Below are 22,905 nucleotides of genomic sequence, written 5' to 3'. Positions count from 1 at the left end.
CCTGTTTGTGGCGATTGGAGATGAAGAGACATGAGTGTTTTAGGCGTATTGTCATAGGAGATGGAGGGTGTCGGGCTCTCCGAGGAGAGGAGAGAGAAACCAGGAGTTGACGTTCGTGATGGTGGCTTCTGGGGATTTATTCTTGCTCTTTGTTGAACTCAGATATATCTAGTAACTTGGATCTCTCAACACAAGTTCCCAACTTTTTCAAGATGGCCCAGCATTCGTCGTTCAAGAAGACCCACGCACTGTTACAACGGCCTGCTTCATTTCGCCAATCTGTGTATCATTTCCTATCATCTCCGAGATGGTCTTCGGTTGCCGTCGTCGTGCCCTAGCACCCAGCCCTCCCCGTCCCACCTGCATGCTCAAGGGCTGCAACAGACGCGCCTTGAAATGCGACACCAAGTCTCCGGGAACCACTCTTCTCTCGTACTACTGCAGCGATCGTAAGTCCAATCCCGCCATTTCCGCTTCACGCTCTACGAAAATTTGATATGCGTTAACAGGAAATGCAGATGCTTGTCGACAACGTCTGGGGGATGGTATGTGCCCTACGCCCAAAGACGCTGGCGCCGGGCGTTACTGCGATGATCGTAGGTCGACATTGTGTTCTTTTTTGATATTGCTAGCACCATTTGTCTTCTTCTAAACGAGATTATAGACCGGCGATGTCATGCCGAGGGCTGCTCGAAACCTAGGATATGCGGAGATAGCAACCCGTACTACCAATACTGCACCAAACGCAAGTTCCTCCTGGCTTCCCCACGACTCTACATCAACCAGGGAAAACGCGCCATCCGATCCAGATCGGACAACTAACACTAGATTTTTGGGAAAGCAGATACGTGCTACCTACGCCCCTGCGAGAAGAAACGCTCCCCAGGTTCAAAAATGTGCGACACGCACACTCCCCGATGCCTCATCCCCGAATGCGGAAACCCCTCTTCCGACAACGGCGTGTATTGCCCCTCTCACAGCTGTCTTGAAACTGAATGCGACGGCGTCATCTACGGCGGCGGGTGGTGCAAGAATCACAAGACGTGCAAGGTTGCGGGTTGTAAGGGTGGGAAGTTTGCGCTCGTGGTGCCGGAGGGTAAGGGTGAGAAGGACTTGTGCGCCATCCGTGAGTTAACCCCAGGGCCTCCTTTGGGGGGTTAATCTGGAAGAGAAATATACTAAAGCATTGGAAGACATGCCTAGGAAATGTCTCGTCGACGACTGCGATGCGAAAACGACAGGTGAAGCTCCGTTCTGCGAGAAGCATAAATGCGGATATCCGCCCTGCCAGAAACCTCGACACTCGACCAAGAAAAGCCTCTTTTGCAAGTCCCGTATGTCCAACAACCGCTACGTCTCCCCTGACAAAGAAGGAAAGAAAGACACTAACCTTTTCTCTCTTCGACAACAGACACCTGCACCCTCACCACCTGCACCAACCAAACCTCCCTCCCCCAAGATCCAGCCTCCAAATTCTGCACCTCCCACTCCTGCCTACCCCCTTGCCCCCATCCCACCAAGCCCAACAGCCCCCTCTGCGCAATCCACTCCTGCATCCGCGAAAACTGCCCCTCCCCACGCACCCTCGATCCCCTCGTCGACCCGGAAGCGCAGTACTGCGCGTCCCACGAATGCGCTTCCCCTACCTGCCATCTCCCGCGGGCTTCCCCCTTCGTCGCGTACTGCGAGGCTAAGCACGCGTGTCCCATCGAGGGATGTCCGAGAGTTAGGGAGGATCATTCCCCGTGCTGTGGGGTGCACATCGCTTGGGTGGTTCGGCGGTTGAATGACGAGTTGAGGGTCAAGGACGAACGGCGTGACTATGGGCATGGGGTTGGGCTGGGGCTGGGGAGTCTGGGGAGGAATAGAGAGGGAATGGAGACGGCGGTTCAGGAGATGTTGAACATGAGGCTTGAGGAGGAGAATGAGAGGTTGGAAAACATGGCGAGGGCTGGGGGTAAGTGGGATGAGGAGGATGTTTGGGGGAGGAGAGGGAGGAGGGAGAGGAGTTTGGATAGTGGGCTTGGGAGTGAGATGTCTTCTGGCACGTCGAGGACCTATGTGTCTTGATCAATCTGGTTTCTTTTCTTTTCTTTTTTTCAGTATTTTTTTTTTTTTCTCTTTTCCCCCTTCGGGTCGGGGAAAGGAGATTTCTCTCCATCAGCCAGCTCTCTCCACGGCTGGATTGTTGGACAGTTTGGGCGATAATAGATTTCAATTGCTGAAAACATTTACCTTTGCCATAAAATCGGATTTTCGAGATGGCTATTGGCCTGAGAGATTCAACACACACATTGATCTGATCTGCGATCAACGCCGGCGATCTCTCGGCTCCCAATTCACGCCCTCGTCGCCTTCGTCTGATTATCCTCCGTTCTGCATCCCCGCATGGCCCGACATCGCTTCCGCCTTCATCACGCATCCTGCGAAAGACAGCGAGCATGAAGTCATAAAGGCCGCAGGAGAGACATTAACAGACCAATCCAATCGACGACCACAACTCGAACCTATCAGGCCAGCGCAGAGCATCCCGCATTGGCTTCCCCCCGGTCACGGGTCACTAGGTCCCGCCTCGTATTCTTTGCCCCCTTCATGTTTACCACAACATTCTTGCATTTCCCATTCTTTTTGACCTGTCCCCATCCCTGGCCTGATGAAAGCACTGGGAGCAAATCGGAGGAACAGACGCACGCACCGTGTTTTTCTTTCCGCGCTCCGTGGTTCCGAAGTGTTCTCTCTGTGGAGTGATGATCGGTCTAGCCCGTCTGGGACCCGACCATCGACGCTAGAGACTGAACTGGCATGGGCTTTGTCTGTGATACGAAGGGAGGGAAAAGAAGGTGACCGGGATCAGAAGAGAGAGAGAGCATGGTTCTATTTTTGGCAACACGCCAGCTCAAACGTTCAACTTCCAACCTCTCTCTACGAAGTCCACGACGTCTATCCTTCCAGGTGCTTCTCATCTTTCATCCTGCCTCGTAGACATCTGATCTCAGATTCGAACCATCTCGACCATCATTGGATGGGCCATTCTGGCATTGCTGTCGTGGTGGAGCGATGCTCACTCAGAATCCATCTCATTCGGTATATTAATTTTCCAACATCATCGTCATCATCATCACCATCATCATCCCCAGCGAGGCGTATTCCCACGCCCATCTCATTCCCCTCTCCAAGCCAAGCCTCGGTTCCACACCTCCCTCCATCACGACGTTGTCAAGACCCTTGAAAGAAGTTTTGGGCAGTAAGACGATTACTATTCTCGGGAAAGAACGAGCACCGGACGATTACTATTCACTCAACTCCCTTCTTTTGTTTCTCTCCTTTCTTTCCACTAGTGTACTCCGCTACGTTTCCCCCATTCCTTGCGTCAATCCGCTTTTAGCCCATTTGCCTCGTTTTTCAGCCGTGGCGTCCCATCCGGTCCTTCAAAAGGTTCCGAGTGCCGAACCTTAAACCCATCACAGCCCCCAACATCAGAACCGAAGCTCATCGCCAGAAACGACGATAGGTCGACAATAGATACCATGGCCAAAACCGGGCATAAAAATGGAAGACCAAAAAACTAGAGTGCAAGAAATAACATGCTTTTCTACCTCTCTCTTTTCTTTTTGCCGTACCCCGAATGTCTCGCTACTCCGCACACACGCCACCACCCATCCAAGTTTCTTGGCCGGAACCCATTGCCTTCCAAGGCTGCATGGCCAACCCTCCACTCGGGGAATCTTGCCGTCTTATGCCCACTTGCTTAGCTTCAAGCTAGGAGCTGAGATGAGAGGAAAAGGAAGTGCCTTACTTCGCTTTCGTTAGTGATCGGCGTTTACAAGCTGAGTAGCCAGTGGATGTTTTGCCGTGTCGTGTTGTAGTGGAGCTATTCCATACGAACGATCCGGTGAGCAGGTAGCGAGATCCCCGCAATGGACAACCTTTCGGGTTTCTAAATTCCTTCTCAGCCTGAGTGCCTGCGCCCAGTTGGGACATCATACGGTCTATAGCTTATTGGTTATATGCCCTATATGCTCAGGACTAAGATCACCGTGAGAAGCCTTTTCGTAAACTCTCCTCTCTGGCGTCTCTGGTTCACATTACCCGCCGTCTTAAAAAATAAGGACGGCTGAGGCGCCCCGTCATGAGAGCATGGCCCAATACCGTAGACTTGTAGATCCGTCATGACCCCATGCCCAGGAGATGTCCGAGGTAAATCTTCTACCTGTTCCGTTACAGTCTCGAGATCCAGGGCCTGCCCAAAAATCCGGTACAAGCCGCCACAGCTAGTCACCCCATACAATTGTAGCCCCCGTTTCCCGGCCTAGAGCTACCCAGATCCAGCATCCATGTTAGCTTAGAACACCTCGTTCAACGGAAAACAAAAGTTTCCTTCCATTGCAACGTCGGCTAACCCCCTTCGATCCAATGGAACAGAATACCCGTGCGCTTCCCCGTATTGGAGCAGACCCAAGAACAACACACCCCTCCTCCTCATGATCTTGGTGCTCGTCTCGCCCGTATCCCCGTACCCGGTGGATCAACACAAGGTCAGATGTAAACCGCCCTCTCGGCTTAGGCGACACCTCTGCCCCCTCCCCGCAAGATCGGCCCCAAAAAGGAGAAGCTAAGCTTAAGGCGGGGACATGGTTGAAGAAAGCCGCAGAGCCGGGCTACATACACGAGGTAGCCAAGCTGCATCGCCATGCAAGCCCATCCACATCTCCCTTGACAATGACGTCTCGAGATGCCGTATCCGGGCCAGCTAGGCAACCCTTCCGCATCTAGCCCAATGGCTCTTCATCACCTCTTCAGCATCATTCCGCTTCATGTCCTTCCCTCGAATGTCTATATAAACCACCCTCCTCTTCTCTCTTCAACCTCTCTGTTCCTTCTTTCCTCATCACAACAAACAATCCACTCTCTCAAGACTCGTCTTAAGAAACTCACAACACTCACTTCCAAACACAAACTTCCCGAGGACCTTCCAGTCTTTCAATACCCACCTCCAAGATGTACTTCAAGACCATCGTCCTCTCCACCTTCGCGGCTCTCGCCCTCGCCAACCCTCTCACCCCTCCTGCCAAGTGCAAGCCCGCCACCTACGCTTGTGCCAAGAACAGCCAATCCGGTGTTCCTGGCTGGCAGATCTGCGATACCCAGGGTGTCTGGCAGGTAAGATATACCCTTCCCATCTTTCTCCCCCTTCCCCTTCTCCTACATCCAAGTAAAAAGAAAGACGACTAACATCGGATATCATTTCAGTACGGCGGTGACTGCCCCCCCAAGACCACCTGCTACTTCAACGAGGTCAACCAGTCCCCTTACTGCATCTAATCGACCTCTTCACTCCCTCTCTATCTCCTCTCTCTTTCTTCCTCTCTCTCCTTGATAAACGACGCGGTTATCCCTTTCGGCATGAACAAAGTATCGGTCCATTAGATCTACTTTCGACACATTGAACGCGGAACTCGGTTTAACGAAACTTTCCTTTTCTCACCTTTTATGACTTCGGGATAGGCCTTTTTTTCTTCAAAAAGAGAAGATTCTCTTTTGGGTTTCACCATGTTACCTTTTAACACCCCCAATGGACATACATGTTTGGGGGATTCTTAACTTTCCTTAATGACTTAATTAGAGACTCCCTCCTTTTTATGAGGCGATTCGGGATTTTGCATAGTATATAATATATTCATTCCTTCACACATATTTGGACCCATCACTGTTGGCCTCTGTAGCCGGGAGATGAGAGCTTGGGATAAATGCTGTCGCTGAACTAGAGCTCCTCAACCTAACTCCTCAAGTAAAGCAAGCTGCTTATGATCAACTTGGACGCTGGATCCCTATACTTCACTGGACGGAACACAATAGAGAACAACAACTGCATTTCAAGTCTAAGCACCCAAAGTACAAACAAAACTGACAAAGCCTGGCTGCCAGCTCATCACTCGCTGAATCCGGGGTGGTGCCAAATACGATGTGACTATTAAGGGGCAGAGCAAAAGTTACCACCAGCATTGATATCTTCAACCCCAAGGCATCCTGGGTGCTCAACAGAAGGAGGGAATGTATAACTCAACCTACAGCTTTCCCAGATTTCACAAAGCAATCAAAGAACACAATAGCAGGACAAACCTAAAAAATGTAACATCCTTCAACGGAAAGAAAAGAGAAAAGGAACTAGGAAATGATCTTTGATTGAATACACACAAAGCCCCTCCTCAGTTGCCACTCCGGGAGGTCATTTGCTTCGTTCAAAACATCTGAAGCTAGCAGATCAAAACCGGTCAAGAGCCTAGGCAGCCTTGTGTGTTTGTATTCCGCATAGTCATCATAATCCGAAAACGCCGAAAACCAGAGGAAATTCTCGTGTAAAAAAAAGAAAGAACCACATTTCGCTTAAGCCGTCTCGAAATCGCCAAAGGTGTTCTCGCCAGAGTACGTGATGTAGAGGAAACTATTATAATCATTACCATGTTAGCAGGGGGATCTTGAACATATGTGACGCGGCATAAAATGGAAGGTATTACGTACCCGTCCTCATCCTTGTGCTCGGCGTAGATGCTGCTCATGAGAGCGGCGGTGGGAGGCAGTACCTCATCGACGAAGATGAAGATGGCCTTCTCGGGCGAGAGCTTGATGCGCTTCCTGATCACGTAGACGAACTGGCCTACGGTGAGATCGGCGGGGACGAGATACTTCTTCTTGTCGATCGTGGCGATGTCACTCTTCTCGACCTTTTCGCAAATAACCTAGAAACACCATCCTCTCGTTAGCGAAATTTCCGTGGTTAATTTTTCATGCGTGTCACGGCGTCGTGGTGGATAGTGCTGAGTGCGGGAGAGCGGTGAGGCAGCCTGATGGGCGCTTCCGAGCCTTCCCAGACCGCCTCCCGCCTTATTGTCGTGAATGACTCCATGGAAGATGAGGGGGAAGATGAGGGCATGGACAAGAATGTCGAAACCGCGAGAGCGCGGTTCCAAGACAAGAGAGAGAATTAAAATGAAGGGTAAAATACGTACCGGAATGCGGTCGGCATACTTCTGTCGGATGCGCTCGGCCTCAGCCTTTCGCTTCTCGAAGGGGTGCTCGTCCTTGAACTTGGATCGCATCTTGGATGTGGTATCGGTGGATGATTCTAAATGTTTTATTTCTGTCTTTCGTGAAGCTGATGAGTTGAAGTTCGTTGTGTGAACGTTGAGAGAGGAGCAGGCACCTGAAGTAGTAAGATGGGTGAAAGGGGGGTTAGGTTGATGATGGATTGCGCAGGAACAGGTTTGGTGATGTCAGTGGGAAAGTAGTGGGTAAGGCGAAGGTTGCAGAAGTGGAAATGGGTAGGAATAAAGGGAAATGGCTTTGAGGGGCAGCCAAGCAAGCTGAGGCAGGAACATGAAGTCACACTTACGTACCTTGGGTGGAAGCAGGCAGCAGGCACAACTGGTATGAGGAAGGGAGCTTTCAGCACAGTGATGATAGTGGTAGACTCAGGTAGAGGATAGAAGGTGTACAAAGGCGGGTCAGGCTTGTCGAGGATATGACTGGAGTGCCTCGGTACTTTGAGGGTACTTCTATGGTATTCTACGACTAGGCGAGCATGCTTGAGGCTTGTGTCGCCAGTGCTGGCAGCCTGGCGCAGCTCCAGTCAGTTGTAGAATTGTACATTCGTACTGGGCAACGGAGATTACTGGATAGGCAGCAGGAGGGGAAGTGTGACAGAGGAGTGACTTCTATTGGCAAGTGCACTGAGGGGCAGAGCCAAGTCAATTGCACTTCGACTTGGGTAGGCCATCCTTGTTAGTCATACATGTGTTCCGTCCGCTTCGGTGTGACGGATTGGTTAGTCGGATTTGGCGGCACGGGCAGACCAAGCTGGTATCAAATCTGTCCAGTGCTGGAAGCGGGCGGAATCTTGAGCCTTGTCCAGGTGACTCCTTGGCCTGAGCTGTATCTGGCAGAATGACAATTCTGAGAGTCGCAGAGATGAGAGTCGTAGAGATGGTGACTGGGTCTTTCCCGAAACGTGCGAAAGTACAGAGTACACTGAATGATTGCCAATGACTCGCCACTTCGGACTCTGAGCACAGCCCAGGCTTGACATTGGACCTGGGTCTTGCTCGTGACCAAATCCGGTGTTATCCAACAGCGCCTGCCGCATTTGTCAACCCCCAAGGCTTAAGTCGTCATGCCAGGCACGTAACCCTGAACATTTAGTTTAAATCTTCTTGGCTCTTTGTAGATTAGGTTGAGAGAGAGACCTGTGGATGTGTCACGTGACACCCGCTTTGCTCAGCGTTTCCGGCTCCCAATGTTCCTGCCTCAGTGCCTGCAAGACATGTTATTATTTACAACCTAAATGCAAGTCCGAAGTATGACGGCACCTTCAAGGGACGGTGCTGGAAAGTGGCCTGGTCGTCGGAACTGCTATTGGGCCGGGGGACGGCCGGGGGGCAGCCGATCGACATGAATTTGATGAGAGAGCCTGACGCTCGAAAGAGTTTTACTATCACTCATACCCATTCCACGCAGTTAGTGCAGAATCAAAAGGAACCCTGGGTCTATCTTTGAAAGTAATCAAGTTAACTGTCGTTGATGTTGGGGTCTAGATGGATGCCGTGGAGGGGCCGTTTGGCGGGGTCGAAGCTTGGCAAATCGGAAGCAGTCTTTCACTTGCTGTCGTCAATTGAAGTTAAGCCGAACAAAAAGAGCAGAGGCCAGAGAATCACCCCCTCTTCGCTCCAAAATCCAGGAACCGTTCCCAGCCGCTGCAAGAAACAAAAAGGCATCGAATCCATCCGCCATTTCTTTTTGTCTCCTGACAATTTTCACAAGACAAAAGTCGGCGCGCTCCGCGGAAGATCATCCTCACCCCAACAAGTAAGCCACGAAAATTTGCAGCCAAAAGTGGCCCGATGGACACCTGCCTCTAGTGGCGACATCGTTCGATCTCCCCCCCCACCGCCCATTGGAACCTCTGCAGTTGAACCCTTCTGGAGCTCTCTGAAGCGGAGGGGAAATTCCATTTAAATACCGTGTTTCGCGTTCGATGCTCTCTCAACGCCAATTGATTTGGAAGCTTCCAAGCCGCCAGCTCAGGCCTTGTGCGACGCGTAGTGTAACAATCCCCCGCAGACCCTTCTCGACGATCAACCCGAGGTCGCCGAGTTCCTCCACGAACAATTCGTCTTTGCTAGCTACCATTGGTGCTGGAGTCGCAGTCTCTACTGCCGCAATTGCATTCACAATGGTAGGTAGCAGTTCTCCCAGTTCTACGGCCTTTACAAGCTCCAATTGGAGCCAATTGCTTTCTTGATGTCGTGTCCTAACTCGCATTTGTCTTTGTCTTGACCAGGCGACCCAAGAAGCCACGAAACTCGACATCAAGAAGCTCAAGCTCGCCGAGCGAGATGACGAAACCAAGGCGAACCAAGTCATCGACGAGTCTTCGCCCATGCGCCTCCGCATGGAGAAGTTCATCAAAGAGCAACAGAAAGTCATAGTCGCCGGCCTCGAAGAGCTCGACGGCCAAAAGTTCCGCACCGACGAATGGAAGCGTCCCGGCGGCGGCGGCGGCATCACCTGCGTCATCCAAGACGGAAACGTCTTCGAGAAGGGCGGCGTGGCCGTCAGCGTCGTCTACGGAACCCTGCCCAAGGCGGCCATCGCGTCGATGCACTCCAGCCACAAGTCCATTGCCGCCGACGCCGAGTCGCTCGATTTCTTCGCCGCGGGGCTGAGCATGGTGATTCATCCCAAGAACCCCATGGCGCCGACGGTACATCTGAACTACCGGTACTTCGAGACGTGTCGTGAGGACGGCACGAGCCAGGCCTGGTGGTTCGGCGGCGGCGAGGACTTGACGCCCAGCTATCTGTTCGAGGAGGATTGCGTGCACTTCCACCAGACGATCAAGGACGTGTGCGACAAGCACGACAAGAGCTACTACGCGCGCTTCAAGAAGTGGTGCGACGAGTACTTCTACATCAAGCACCGCGGCGAAGGCCGCGGCATCGGCGGCATCTTCTTCGACGACCTCGACGAGTCCGAGGCGAGCGCCGAGAAGACGTTCGCTTTCATCCAGGACGCCCTCAAGTCCTTCCTGCCCTCGTACATCCCCATCATGAAGAGGCGCAAGGACATGCCTTTCACCGAGGCCCAGAAGGAGTGGCAGCAGATTCGCAGGGGCCGCTACGTCGAGTTTAACCTCGTGCACGATCGCGGGACGCAGTTTGGGCTGAACACGCCCGGGTCGAGGGTGGAGAGCATCTTGATGAGTTTGCCTGTGACGGCGTCGTGGAAGTATATGCATTCGCCTGAGCCCGACACTCCAGAGCAGGAGTTGTTGGATGTTTTGAAGAATCCTAAGGAGTGGGTTTAGACAAAAGTGAAGGGGAAAAAAAATAGGTCCGGAACCTTGAATGTAACTCATATAGAAAGATATATGACCTGTATAATATATGAATGTAGTATGAAACCAACCCACGATGTCTTCTTCATGATTTGAGCACATGATGTGAACAATAGCGTGGATTTGATATCGATGTATGGCGATGGAATTATTACGCCCTTGCCCAAATTCATTTTCAATTTAGAGTCAAATTGCAGATCTGGGGGTTGACATCGACTTGTAGCTCCAACTCAAAACCACAACCACCCCATCTTACCTCACCAAATCTTCATCGCAACTTATCCTTCGACTTCGAATCTGCCCAAACTCAAGATCGAAGGCTATCAATGCCACAAAACCCTCCATCTCTCCCCTCCCCACGCACCTTCCTCACAACCCTCCTCTCTACTCTCACCGAAAACCCCGCCTCCACAAGGCACCCCTCCCCGCCATCAGCCCAAGACCAACCATCTCAGCCAGGAAACCCCCTCCAGGACGTCTCACCCGAAGCCAAAGGACTAATATCGACGCTCCACGTGCTATTCCCCACGCTCGTACTCCCAGCACTAGACCTTCTCGACCGTGGCCTCGTCACACGGATTTTCGTCCAAGATGCCAGCACGCGACAATCTACAGACCAGGCCGTGGAGGAGAATCAAAAACGCCAGGAGGAAAATACGAAACCGGAAATAGGCGGGACGTACATCGTCCGCTCCATCACTTCTACAATGCGAAGAAGAGCAGCCGAATCGAAATATTATCTCGTCCTACTCACTTCGTGGTCATGTTCCTGTCCCGCCTTCACCCTTGACGCTTTTCCCCCGAGAACAGCTGCGCCTCCGCTAGATATCCCGCGCTTCGCAGGACAGTTGTCTGATCGTGATGGAAGGGATTGGGAGTGGGAATTTGGCGGCTTAAGCTTTGATGGGCTACCGCCACGAGGTGGTAATGTTCCGTGCTGCAAGCATCTTCTTGCTTGTGTGCTTGCGGAGAGGTGGGGTTCGGTTCTTGGGAGATATGCGCCCGAGAGAGTGGTTACGAAGGAGGAAATGGCGGGCATGGTCGCTGAGCTGTAGAGGTGGTTTCCTCTTCTCATTGTCTTAGGAAGGATCATCTTGGCGTTGGCACCAATTGTTCATGTATTCACTGATTTGTAGCTCACCCCCATCTCACAGCGTGTGATAGGACACGATGGACAGACAGACCTGATCGTCAATTCACTACAAAAATATTATTTCTTGGCTGCATTGCAAAAAGTCCAACCCCCCAAAAACGAAGAGAAACAAGGACGGAAAAAATTGCCCACACCTGGGATCGAACCAGGGACCTCATCATTTCACTAGCTCGTACTAGTGATGCGCTCTACCACTGAGCTATACGGGCTTGTTGCTGGTATGCGTCGCCGCTTCAACAGGTTGTAAAGCTTCCGGGAACACGATTGGCAACAAAATTCACAGAAACTCGGCGATAATGTAGACGTCAGGAAGAATGGTAGAACAAGAGCGAGCAAACCTGCAAAGTTGGGGACAGAGCCCGACAATATTAAATACAGTGCCAAGCTAGATAAATCTATGGCAAGTACCATCCCTCCTCTAACCGGTCCCCTTGGTCCTCGATGTTTTCGGCTTCGTCTATACACTCATTCCCAACCGAGTCCGCTCCACTCACCAATAAACTCCACTCTCATTCATTCATCCCTTCACTTCCTCTTTTCCTTCTCCTTCTCTTTCTCCTTATCACCGCCTTCTTTACCCTTGGCCTCCTTTCCCTCTTTATTCTTCACCTTCTCCTCAGTCGGCTCCTTCTCCTTCTCCTTTTCCTCGTTATGCTGCTTGTTCTGTATCTTGTTTTCAATCAAGTCGTGGAAGGCAGTGATTGCCCTGATCAAGCTGCTGAGGTAAATCGACATGAGCTGGTCGTTGGTCTTGATGCCCATCGCATGGGACAACTCGCTGACGCCCGACTTGCCGTCGCCCTTGGGAGCCGTCAGGTTGGGTAGCAGGTTGAAAACGTCCTGCAGATTGCCGAGGATGGCATGGTTGATGGGAAGCTCCTTGTCGAGGACCTTTTGCAGGTAGGCACCGATCTCGCGGAGGCGGACGTGTAGGCCCTGGAGGGACTGGAGCTGGTTGGTTATGCGGGTGGACAAGGTACCGGCGGCGACGTCTCGGATGTCTCGTAGGAGGTGCTCGACACCGATTTCTTCGGCTTCTTCAGCTTCAATGACGGAGGGGGTGTGGACAAAGGTCCTCGAGGTGGTCGTTCCATCCTGTTTTGTTATTTAAGGTTAGTTGAGAAACTAAAAAAGTAGAGGGAAAAAGGCAGCAGCGCAAGGTAATCCTTACATCCTTAATCTCCTCGATGGCAAAGTAGGCGTCTGTAGGGACACCGGCCTCCTTGGGTTGCACGTCGATAATGACGAGCAAGGGGTTCGGTGTGTATCGCTTGAGAAGCTCGTTGATTTCGAGATCGGAGGCGCGGAGCTTAGGACCGGAGTGATACCATCCTATTAACTTTTCGCGGGCGTTGATCTTCTTGAACATGTCGTTCATGTTCTCGACGTAGTTATGGTCGAGGAACCACACGGATGGATCCTTGTCATCTTCTTCAAATGGTACTATTGGGATATGAGGGTTAGCTAGACGCCGTCGCTCCGGCGACACTCGCAAGCTTGGACAAGGCAAAGGAAACATACCAGCAAAGCTGTTGGAAACCCTCACGTTCTTTCCGTCATTCTGACCTAGGAGCACACCAACAACCCGCCTCTTGGAGCCCTTAACTACTGTGCGGTTGTAGTGGTCAACTGCAGAGAGGAGAACGAGGGGCGCTACGGAGACGCTGCGGGTGACGATGGAGAGGGTTTCGGCCGTTGTCGCGGGCATGGTGGGGATGTTGAGTGGAGGCTGAAGTTTGGGATTTCAGTAGGGAGCCGTCACCATAGAGAAACGGATGAATTGAAAACGTAGATGGTATCTGAGGACTCGAGGGCGGTCGTAATTTGGAAGGAGGATGGTTGGGGGTCGTTCAAGGCTGATTAGGAAGGCGAATCGTGATGGAGGTCAATCGTTAGCTGTTGTCGTGTGCTAAGGCTGCCTTGGAGCAACAATCAATGGTGGATTTCGCAGCACCTATGCAGCGGGCCAATCAGAGCCAGCGAAAGAGCACAAGCTCGAGCCTCGTCTGGGACCGCTAAACACACGTGACGTGGCGCAGTATATGTGGCTTGTGCCAAGAATGCTATTTCTGATTCTTTTTAGCGAGACGCTCGCCGAAATACACATCCGGTCGCTCAGGTCTAGCATATTAGGGAAGGGAAGAGCGTCATGAGTTTGCGCCCCATTTTCGACCTTGAAACTTATGGACACAGATTTCAAGACTCTGGACCTCGGAAAGTGCCTAACGACGTCGCAATTTGCAGCGGGGTTCTGGAGTAGAACCCAGGTGCGACAACAGACCAGGTCACCATCCCTCAAGTATAAGAATGCAAAGAAAGGGCGGCTCTTAATGGCAGGTGAGAAGGATTAAGCGCCTTGGGGCCGGGCGAGTTAATGTCAGAGTGTTTTTGAAGAGACTAAGTCTACCATAACATCCAAGGGCAGAGCTTCGAAAACTCGGCTTCTTCAACAGGTGCACCCTTCAGGCCTGGATTAACCTTGTCCCTCAACGCAGTCGCCTTCTCCCTACAATCTTTACTCTCCTCTTCCCTGCCCCTGTCCTCGTGAATCTGTGAGAGCTTGAAAAATGTCCTTGCACGCTGGCCCTCGCCTTCTACAAAAGTCTCCGAGATCGAGACCAATTCTTTCAGAAGCTCCCTACTCAAGTCAGTAAAACGAAGAATCCAATCGTTTTATATGTTCGCATACGAGAAAGGTAAAGCTCACATCGCGGCGCTGGTGTCCCCCTCTTGGAGGTGCATACAAGCCACATCATACATCGAATCACACGTCTTCAGCCGATTCCCCAACAGCTTTCTTCGGAATGACAGCGCCTTCGTCGCTAAATTCAGCGCATCCTTTGTCCGTCCCTGCCTGAGCCGAATTCTAGACAACACCACCATGTTCCCCGAATAGCGCGGGTTCCCCGTCGCCAAGAACACCTCGTCCGTCAAGCCATTTAGCGAAGGACACCGCGCCATCATCTCCTCGGCGTCGTCAGGCTTGCCCATGCGTAGAAGGAGGCATGACATGTTACTATACGAATTTTCGATACGATCGCTGTTCGCCTCCAGTCGCAGACGGATGGCTTCCTCGTGCGCTTCGTACGCCTGTTGGAGCTCGCCCATCTCGGTGTATGCGAGGGCGATGTTGTTGAGGCTATAGGCTATGAATGGGTCCTCTGGCCCGAGCCTGGCCTTCCTAATTTCCAGTGCCTGCTTGAATAGAGGTAAGGCTCGGGCAGCTTGCGCTAGGTCCAGATCTAAAAGGCCTCCGAGGTCGATGGCGCTAGCGTATTCGAGGGTTGTGGTGTCGTCAAAGGTAGAGATAGCTTGGTCGACCATTCCGCGGGCGATGGCATACATTTCCCGCTCATACAAGTACCTAACAGCAAACCAGACGTCAGCCAGGGCACTCTTGCCAACTGGCAATAGGGATTGAAAGACAAACCAAGCACAGCGCAGGAGTAGGTTTGCGTATTTTTCCTGGTTCCCGGCCTTCAGGGAGTGTTGCTTGGCGGCCGCCGTCAAATTGTAGATATGGGGTAGGCATTTTTCGCAGCGGCTCCACGTTGCAATCTGGTGGCCGATATCCTTGCTCGCATGGTCGGGAAATCCCCATGAAAGCATGTGCACAACGGCGTCAAAGTATCGGGCTCGATCCGCGTCCTCGATACGTCTGATGGCTGCCGTTTGGACGAGGCGGTGCACGGAGAGAAGTGCCTCATCGGCATCTCTCTCTATCAGCGCTACCCCGAGGAGTTCTTCGGTCGCGTCGCCGAGACTACGCGAGTTTGTAAAGGTCAGTACAGCAAGATGTTCGTTTTAGAGGTGCTGGGAGGGAATCTGACTTACTCCATATTGTCCGTGAGGAAGGAGAAATCATCGAGACCCTCGGCACCCTGTAATAAGATATCCTCCGATACACTATCTGGCTCAAAGAGCGCTAGAATGTTGAGTAAGATCGTTGAGTTCTCGGAGAGCTTAGCAAACGACATGTCCCACACCGTACTCAACGTATATTCATAATCGGTCCCCGCCGATTTCCACGCGTCAATTCTGAAGCGGTTGCGCTCATACAGGGGCAGGAAGTCCTTTAGCCGCATCCTGCGCTGGCCGATAAAGCCTCCCATTTGCGCGAGCGCCAGCGGCAGGCCGTCAAGAGCCTCGCTGATGGCTCTGCCTTCCTGGATCTCTTCCGGGGACGGTAACGATGGGCCGCCGATGGCTCCGAGTAGCATCTGGCTCCCAGCTTCTTCGCTAAGGACGCCGACATGGATGTATTGGGCAGCAGAATTAGTTGCGACGCCGAAATCGCGCGTCGTTATTAGGATGGAACCGTGGGTTGTTCCGGGCCAGGCCGTTCTCAGGATAGCCGCGTCGTCGACATTGTCGAATATGAGCAGCCATGAGGACTCTTTGATGCTATTTAGCACCTGGGAAATTCTATCCTTCAGTCAACGCACTTACTCGTTGAGCACAGCCAGTTCTTAACCTTCCATATCGCAGCGGCGGCATCTTCCCTATCGTCATCAGTGCCAAACAGGTTCAGGCCTTCCGCGACGGTTTTAAGGCTCTGACCCATCGAGTTGGCATTGTCGGCGGCGACCCAGAGCACGACGTCAAACTTGGCCAGGCTCTGATACGCAAACTGGATCGCAATCTGCGTCTTGCCCACGCCACCGAGGCCGAACAGGGCGAGCGACCTTTGCGACGCCAATCTTCCGTCGAGGTCTACGATGGCGGCGTCGGCCTTTTCCAATATGTCATCGCGGCCGCTAAACTTGGCGTTTATTGGATACGGGATGTTGTTATACCGTACCTTAGCCTCGCCCCCTATTTCCTTGACGGCTTTCATGGCATTCAGCAGATCCAGCACTTCCTTGTAATTCAACTCGTCCTTGACCATGCGCACCATGCGAGCCGTGTCGGCCTGGGTCTCCAAAGCCGGGGACATGTACCGGATGCGCATAATCGTGCGTGAAAGATCATCCTTGAAGGACTTCCATCCGACCTTGCGTAAGATGTCGTTCGGGTTCGCCCTCAGGAACTGAATCGCCCGTGCGTAGAAGCAGATGAGCTCGGTGTACACATCCATTAGCGTAGTTTGGAACGATCGGGCCATCGGCAGGATGTCCTTGTACCCATGTAATCGGGGAAGCGTAAGGCCGAGGTCCTCCAGCATGTCGAGCGCCTCCTGGAAGGCCTCGGCCGTGGATGAGGCGCGAGAGAGGATGAGGTGAATGCTCCCCCATATGGTGGCCGTGAGGGTCGCCTCGGCGCCGAAGCAGAGGGCTATCACGGCGGAGAAGTCGTCGACGAATTTGAGCTTTGGGGCCAGGCGGTTGAGAGAGGAGAGGCCAAGTTGATGGCGATGTGGGGCGGGTTGGAGGGATGTGAGGGAGTTGACGAGGTCCTCGAGGGAGTGGATGTTTTGGATGGCTTCCAAGTCTTCTGGACTTTCAAGTTCATCCCGGAAGTGCTCTAGAGCGCTGCTCCATAATGGGCTTGGGCTCGGGTTTCTCCCCGGCCGGCTGATAATAAGTGCGGCGTGTAAGCTGGAACATTCTTTTGAGCAAGGTTCTCGTCATGAGAACCGATTCAGGGCAAAGCCAGAAGGAAAGCACGCAAACTTACTCCTGGGCCGTTTTGGTGTCCTCCATTCTGAACGATACATGCAATTATTGCAAGCCCAAGTATGCAGCGAGACCTACGAAGTTATCGGCGTCTCTAAAAGCGCAGTTTTCCCCACTCATGAATGCTACCCCCATGTGGCCAATCAAGGACCAAACGGCCCGGCCCGCGATCCCGCAAGCCAATCAGGCGGTTTCTATAAACACCTAGGGCTTGCGTCGATCCATTCCTCCTGGCACTTTGCTAGTCAAAGCGAGACTGGCAACCTTCCCTCACTTGAGGAGCCGGCTGGTGAAGCTTCTCGCATTCGCGATGGGGAAGAAGCCGAGGGGTTTAAAGGAGATGTGGCTGGACGAGAGTGACTCGGCGTCTTGGATGACGTTTTGGACGGTGCTCATTATTGGGAGTTTGGGACTTTTTCTTTCCTTTGTTCAGACGGTCTTCCAGATCCTTCAGTATGTCGCGCCTCGAGAGGGGAAATGAAAAGGGATCCCGGAAGTCGATGGTGTACAATAATTATGAGCTATGAATATAATAGTGGGGAGTCCGGGACATTCCTCCTTAGACCTTCCTATCCGCCCAGCTCTGGATAACCCCCTCGACGGTGGGTTCGTATTCCCTGAGCACCACTTCATCTCCGTCCAGGAAGGTATTCGCATGCGTGAAGACGAGGGGCGGCGGCTTGTTCGCCAAAACAGCCTCTCGCCACTCTAGATACTCACCACAAACCTCGGAGAGGTCTTCGTAGTAGGCGCGACACGCCGTCACGTCCGCGGTGCAGCGGTACATGTGGAGTCGAAGAAGCATCTCGCCCAGCGCTGGCTTGCCGTGCGAGAGGATCCTGGACCTATTAACCCTTACAGTGAGACTTTGGGTTTGCTTGTCGTGTAGGATTGTCATGAGCCCGTCGCCTGCGCGGAGCAGGCATTTCAAGATTGCAAAGTGCGCCTGTGGTTCGTGGTTCGTGGGTCAGGGACAGAACAACAAAGAGGTGAACGGTGCGGCTTACCCGGCTGTGAGCTTGACCCCAGGTCTTCGTGAAGAGGTTGGTCGGTTAACATCACTCCAAGCACTATTTTGGAATAGCAAATAGGCAACCTACTCCGGTATCAACGTTGAAATTTGCCAGCCCTCTCAAGCCATCGACTCCTAACTGCTGATACAAGTTATACGTTACTGCTTCAACATTAGCAAGCGACCTTACCTCGCTCATCCAGATCAAGGACAACTTACAATCTCCGGCCGATATTTCACTCTCTTTCGTAAAGCCAAAGAGCTCCAACAGTTCCTCATCATCCATCAAATAAGCGCCTACAAGTTCCGCTCGACACTCATCCACCGTCGTAGCAAGATCCGCAAACTGCCCTGTCCAAGTCTGTCCAGGTTTGTACCAGGCCCGAATAGGCTCACCGGTGAGAGGGCTGATAGGCGGGTTGTTGATGTCAAAGTTGTACTTGCCGGGCGATTCCTCGACCATCATCTGGCCGGTGCCGTGGCCGAGGAGCTCGTGCAGGACGACCCACCAGTAATAGGCAGGGAACTTATGCTTCCGAAAGATCTCTACTTCGGATGTGTGGATGAAGGGGTACTGCAGCGCTTGAGATTCGATGTGCATGCGGTTGGATATGATGACATTCTTGAAGCCTGTTTCCTGGCGGATGTCGTTGTACTGCTCAGCCGGTCAGATTCAATGTAGAGGAACGACGAAGAGTAGCTTGTACTGACGTTGGGCAGGTTGATTCCTGGAAAGATGATGCTCGAGCAATAAGCGAGGGCTGAGCGTCGTTAGCGAAACTCCGTGAATCTATTTGAGAAGAAGCAAGTCTTGAACGCACAGTGGATGCTCGAAAAGTCTGGGGGCTCAAAGAGGCTTTTCTCAAATGGACCTTTCCCGTCATTTTCCTCACCCACGGCCCATGGCAACCGTCGAATAAATTTGACAGAATTACCAACAAGTTTCCGTAGAAGTCTTGTCTCTTCGTCATCAGCAATGGCCACTAGGCCCTCAAACTCGGCCCGTATACCGTAAGGGTCTCGATATGGCTCCACGAAGCCAAATATGTTTTCAACCCGCGGCGCCTTATCCTTCACCCACAACCTTAGCGAGTCACGGTATTCGTCCAGGCTGCCCGTTTGGAAACTATCAATATAAGCTGAGAGTACATCTTTCTGAATATCATTGGCGGCGTAAGTAACAGCTAGGAAGAGTTCAGAGCAAATGCTGGCTAGCTCTGCGGCGTGGTCGCCAGCGACGATCTGAACAGTTCTTTCTGGATCCAGGGAGAAGGATCGAGGCTTACCGGCCTGGACAGAGGCGAGGCGAACTGTATAAGTTAGGTCATCTTGCTTGGAGATTCTTGTGTTCTCTGGGTAGATGCCCTCTAGCTCAAGGAGTTTGGAGATACTCGAGATTTCCGCTTCGCTGAGGTTGCCGCTCGGATAGTAGTTGCTCTGGGCTGTATCACTGGGGTAGCCGAGTCCGTAGGGTGGAACAGAGAACATAGCGTCCGATATCTCCTCATAAAGGCTGGCAAGACGCTCCGACTTTGATGCGAGTGCCTCGACGACTTCCGGATCCACGGAAGGAATGAACTTTTGGTCTCCGGAGCCCTGTATCTTGTTTAGACATGCCAAGTATCAGCGGGAGTTTGAGAGGGAGCATACGGAGTAGTTCCCAACATTAGACAGGAACATGGCCGCATAGGTCAAGAACTTGTGAAGAGACCCTTTGGAGACATTATCATCAATGAACGTATCCCAGTCCCCGCCGCAGTGCGCGTGTAGCCCGAGGATAAAGTCGAAGATGGGAATGGATTCGGGTGAGACCTGACGCATGCAGATTCTCGCGCCATGCCACGCTGCTCTGTAGATTACATCCTGCGTTAGCCGATGATGTTGCAAGGCATTGGTCTAGATGAACGCTGTCAGTCGTACCGGGCCATGTGGTGGGCGTATCGCTTTTCCCGCCGACTTAAACTAGCGAACTGGGACTCAACCGCCAGCTTGAAGACTTGGACCTCTTGAACTGCCATGCTGAAATACTCGATTGAAAACGACCAGGTCGACTCAAAAGTGTTAAGGGTGGTCAAGAAAGTAGATCAATTGTCCATATCCCTCAGACCATTCATACCCCGCTGCTGCCCGTGGTTATTTATCTTGTGGCCCCCGCAAAGCTGTTGGTTTTTCTGAGCCTCTTAACCTGGTCATCCACAATGAACAAACAATTAAGATCATCGATTCCTCGTTAACGCATCATTTCCCCACCATGGCAGACATCACCAAGTTACCAAGGCCTATTATTCGAAAAATGAAGCATCACCAGATCCACTTCACTGACCACTCCGGAAACCCTGCATGCATTGTGTTCCTCGGTCGCGAAGATCGCCCTCTCCGTTCCTCTATACAGCCCCCGTTTATTTCACACATCCGCAAATATCCTGCGACGCAGTCGATGCTGCAGCGCTCTACGAAGCAGCTATGCAAGGAGGTCCATACGATAGTGAGCCCCGGATCCGTTTAGATCTGTTCTTCCTACCGGGTGCAACGGACGATGACTGCATGGAGCACTACTATGCCGAGAAGGCCAGCCGTGGTGATGTCAACCAGCACATCGCGGCCGTTGATAAAGATATCCGTCCGCCACCAGCTACGGAGGTTGCACCACGGCTCCCGGGCTTGGTAGATACATATCAGCATGAGATTAATTACTACCGAGGACTTATCATAGTCTGTGACCAGCTCGACTGGACGGCCGGAGAGCGTATGATACGTTTTGACCCAATTAGTGGTCCAGAGCTTGACGAGTTGGACGACCCGGAAGCAGGATCGCTGCCACCAAGGTGGGTTCGGGTGGTGACACTCGTGGCAAGCGAACGTGGCATTCCTAGCGTTCCTAGATCACAAGATGCGCCTGTAACCTTTGGTCTGGAAATATTTAGCATGTCGCATAGCCGGACACATAATGGGCTTCATGAGACATGGAGTCAGGCTGTCGAGCGGAGTTGGGTTAATTGGTAAATCCATCATCGTTTCTTAGGCGAAGATTTTGAGAATGGTCTTCCACTCGCCGGTCACCACCTCGGGGGAAGACTTCTCACCGTGAAATCAGCTCTATGAATTATTACAAAGCGCCTGTTTCATTGTTCAGCCTATCACTTCCGTTTCCTGAATATGCCGGTGATGTCAGTTCCAGATGCGTCCGACTATTTTTGAGACTCTCGCGGGGGTCTTCAAGAGTGCACGACGATAAGTGGGGGGGCACTAACCACCAAGACTTGAGTTCAGGAACGAATCAGTCTGCTCCTTGAGGTCACCAATTGCGATGTTAAATACGACCTTAGAGCACCAGCGGAGCCCTCGCAACAAAGGATCCCCAATAGACGGTAAACCGGAAATACGCTTCACTAAATACCCGCTCTAGCAGCATACTACTTCTTCCGGACGACCGCTCTCGAGGTCATGGAGGGAGGAGCGGAGAGAAGTCACCAAGAACCAATGAATGACCTTCTGATGTTCTGCAGGTACCCACGACGAGGCACTCTAAAGGCGAACTTGTCTTAGTTTCAAACTTGGAGGTAGCTTCGGCCGAAGACGGAAACATTTCTTCAGTCAAGACATGCACCAAAGCGGGTTGGTAAAGATGAAGGCACAGGTAAAAGACTCAAACCTAAGCGGATGGGGAGGCGGGCGTCTCAATGCTCGATGCTTTGTTCTCCGTACGAAGCACCTCGTCAGTTTTTTACAAACCAAACATTGAAGCTTTTGCTGAATTTGATGGGTGAGATGTTTGGATTAGGAACTGATTGGCGCAGTCGGGTACCTCGTACATTTCCTCAAGTACGAGTTCGCGCTAATTCCTTTGCAGTTGTGTTGGACTGTTGGCGTTGGGATAGGCTTGGATTTGGTGGGAAACTGTGGCGTGGCGCTCAGTGTCCTGTGCGGCTCATCTGCCGGTGAACTATTATAGCGAGCCTCAAGAGTCAGGGTGGGCTGGGGAGCAACTTGATGCTCAAAGCTCTTCTTGTACTTGGTAATCTGCGTGGTACTGAGGTATAATGCCATTAGATACGGGGTCGGATGAAACGGCAATCGGGACTGCTCAGATCAGGATTTTAACTCAAGCCGTTAAACCCTTGGCTGGCACTTGGGGATCCAGGAAAGGAACATGGCCTCCGATCGGACGTCTCGAGATAGCTTCGCTTAGCGCATATTAGAACAACCGCGGCTTCCCTCTGAACTGCCATCTGGAGCAGCCGCGGGCTAACGCATACGGATCTCGGTACGGATTGATGCATGAGCTGGTATAGATGCATACATGTGCAGTTTACGTGTAATGTACCTGCTTCTTTTAATATCCTGCGCAAGGGGCTTAAGATCTTGCATTTCTGCTCTGCTGTACTTCGTACCCATCTATGTAAGTACTTAAGACTGCTGGGGACAATTTCGGCAGAACAGAACTTGTCTGCAGTCAGCATCTGCTTCAGGAAAGATCAATGGTGCGGAGGACATGGAATGTCCTGTTCCCGTTGTTATGAATCAATATTCCCGAGCAGCGGCGATCGTGTCTTAAAAAAGACTTTACTGCTTCGGCATTCGGCCATGGGCAAATGTCGCAATGGGGGTCAATCCAAACCATATGACATCAAACAGGACCAATTCTGCACAATGTCCACGTCCATCAAGAATCAATTGAGGGCTCCAAGTTGTGATGGACTGGATCAATTGAGCAATGTCTCTTCAGCACTGGTCG

At 52.1% G+C, this 22,905-nt stretch overlaps 6 protein-coding genes and 3 pseudogenes across 6 annotated transcripts; 5 read left to right on the top strand and 4 right to left on the bottom strand.

Annotated features, from left to right (window-relative positions):
- Positions 1 to 307: 307 nt before the first annotated feature.
- On the top strand, positions 308 to 2,070 carry SAPIO_CDS7872 (uncharacterized protein; the record flags this gene model as incomplete). Its single annotated transcript, XM_016789649.1, has 5 exons — positions 308 to 449; positions 519 to 596; positions 845 to 1,126; positions 1,242 to 1,334; positions 1,412 to 2,070. 5 exons carry the CDS (start codon positions 308 to 310, stop codon positions 2,068 to 2,070), a joined length of 1,254 nt encoding a protein of 417 aa, XP_016640766.1.
- A 2,928-nt stretch (positions 2,071 to 4,998) lies between these two features.
- On the top strand, positions 4,999 to 5,322 carry SAPIO_CDS7871 (uncharacterized protein; the record flags this gene model as incomplete). Its single annotated transcript, XM_016789648.1, has 2 exons — positions 4,999 to 5,160; positions 5,251 to 5,322. 2 exons carry the CDS (start codon positions 4,999 to 5,001, stop codon positions 5,320 to 5,322), a joined length of 234 nt encoding a protein of 77 aa, XP_016640765.1.
- A 1,062-nt stretch (positions 5,323 to 6,384) lies between these two features.
- On the bottom strand, positions 6,385 to 7,097 carry SAPIO_CDS7870 (uncharacterized protein; the record flags this gene model as incomplete). The annotated part of the gene is made up of 3 exons (XM_016789647.1): positions 6,385 to 6,442; positions 6,520 to 6,737; positions 7,008 to 7,097. The coding sequence occupies 3 exons, from the start codon at positions 7,095 to 7,097 to the stop codon at positions 6,385 to 6,387; spliced, it is 366 nt and encodes a 121-aa protein (XP_016640764.1).
- Positions 7,098 to 9,226: 2,129 nt separating this feature from the next.
- SAPIO_CDS7869 (Coproporphyrinogen-III oxidase) lies at positions 9,227 to 10,360 on the top strand (the record flags this gene model as incomplete). Its single annotated transcript, XM_016789646.1, has 2 exons — positions 9,227 to 9,229; positions 9,335 to 10,360. The coding sequence occupies 2 exons, from the start codon at positions 9,227 to 9,229 to the stop codon at positions 10,358 to 10,360; spliced, it is 1,029 nt and encodes a 342-aa protein (XP_016640763.1).
- A 356-nt stretch (positions 10,361 to 10,716) lies between these two features.
- On the top strand, positions 10,717 to 11,445 carry SAPIO_CDS7868 (annotated as a pseudogene; the record flags this gene model as incomplete).
- A 623-nt stretch (positions 11,446 to 12,068) lies between these two features.
- On the bottom strand, positions 12,069 to 13,251 carry SAPIO_CDS7867 (26S proteasome regulatory subunit rpn-8; the record flags this gene model as incomplete). The annotated part of the gene is made up of 3 exons (XM_016789645.1): positions 12,069 to 12,638; positions 12,715 to 12,986; positions 13,065 to 13,251. 3 exons carry the CDS (start codon positions 13,249 to 13,251, stop codon positions 12,069 to 12,071), a joined length of 1,029 nt encoding a protein of 342 aa, XP_016640762.1.
- A 695-nt stretch (positions 13,252 to 13,946) lies between these two features.
- SAPIO_CDS7866 (Uncharacterized protein) lies at positions 13,947 to 17,185 on the bottom strand (the record flags this gene model as incomplete). The annotated part of the gene is made up of 6 exons (XM_016789644.1): positions 13,947 to 14,181; positions 14,251 to 14,907; positions 14,974 to 15,306; positions 15,378 to 15,939; positions 15,993 to 17,080; positions 17,160 to 17,185. 6 exons carry the CDS (start codon positions 17,183 to 17,185, stop codon positions 13,947 to 13,949), a joined length of 2,901 nt encoding a protein of 966 aa, XP_016640761.1.
- A 532-nt stretch (positions 17,186 to 17,717) lies between these two features.
- SAPIO_CDS7865 lies at positions 17,718 to 20,188 on the bottom strand (annotated as a pseudogene; the record flags this gene model as incomplete).
- A 445-nt stretch (positions 20,189 to 20,633) lies between these two features.
- On the top strand, positions 20,634 to 21,173 carry SAPIO_CDS7864 (annotated as a pseudogene; the record flags this gene model as incomplete).
- Positions 21,174 to 22,905: the final 1,732 nt, after the last annotated feature.

The sequence above is a fragment of the Scedosporium apiospermum genome (assembly GCF_000732125.1).
Source record: "Scedosporium apiospermum strain IHEM 14462 chromosome Unknown SEQ_SAPIO_0111, whole genome shotgun sequence".
Lineage (NCBI taxonomy): Eukaryota > Fungi > Ascomycota > Sordariomycetes > Microascales > Microascaceae > Scedosporium > Scedosporium apiospermum.
The sequence above is the reverse complement of the archived record's forward strand: the minus strand, read 5'-3'. Positions and strand labels throughout refer to the sequence as shown.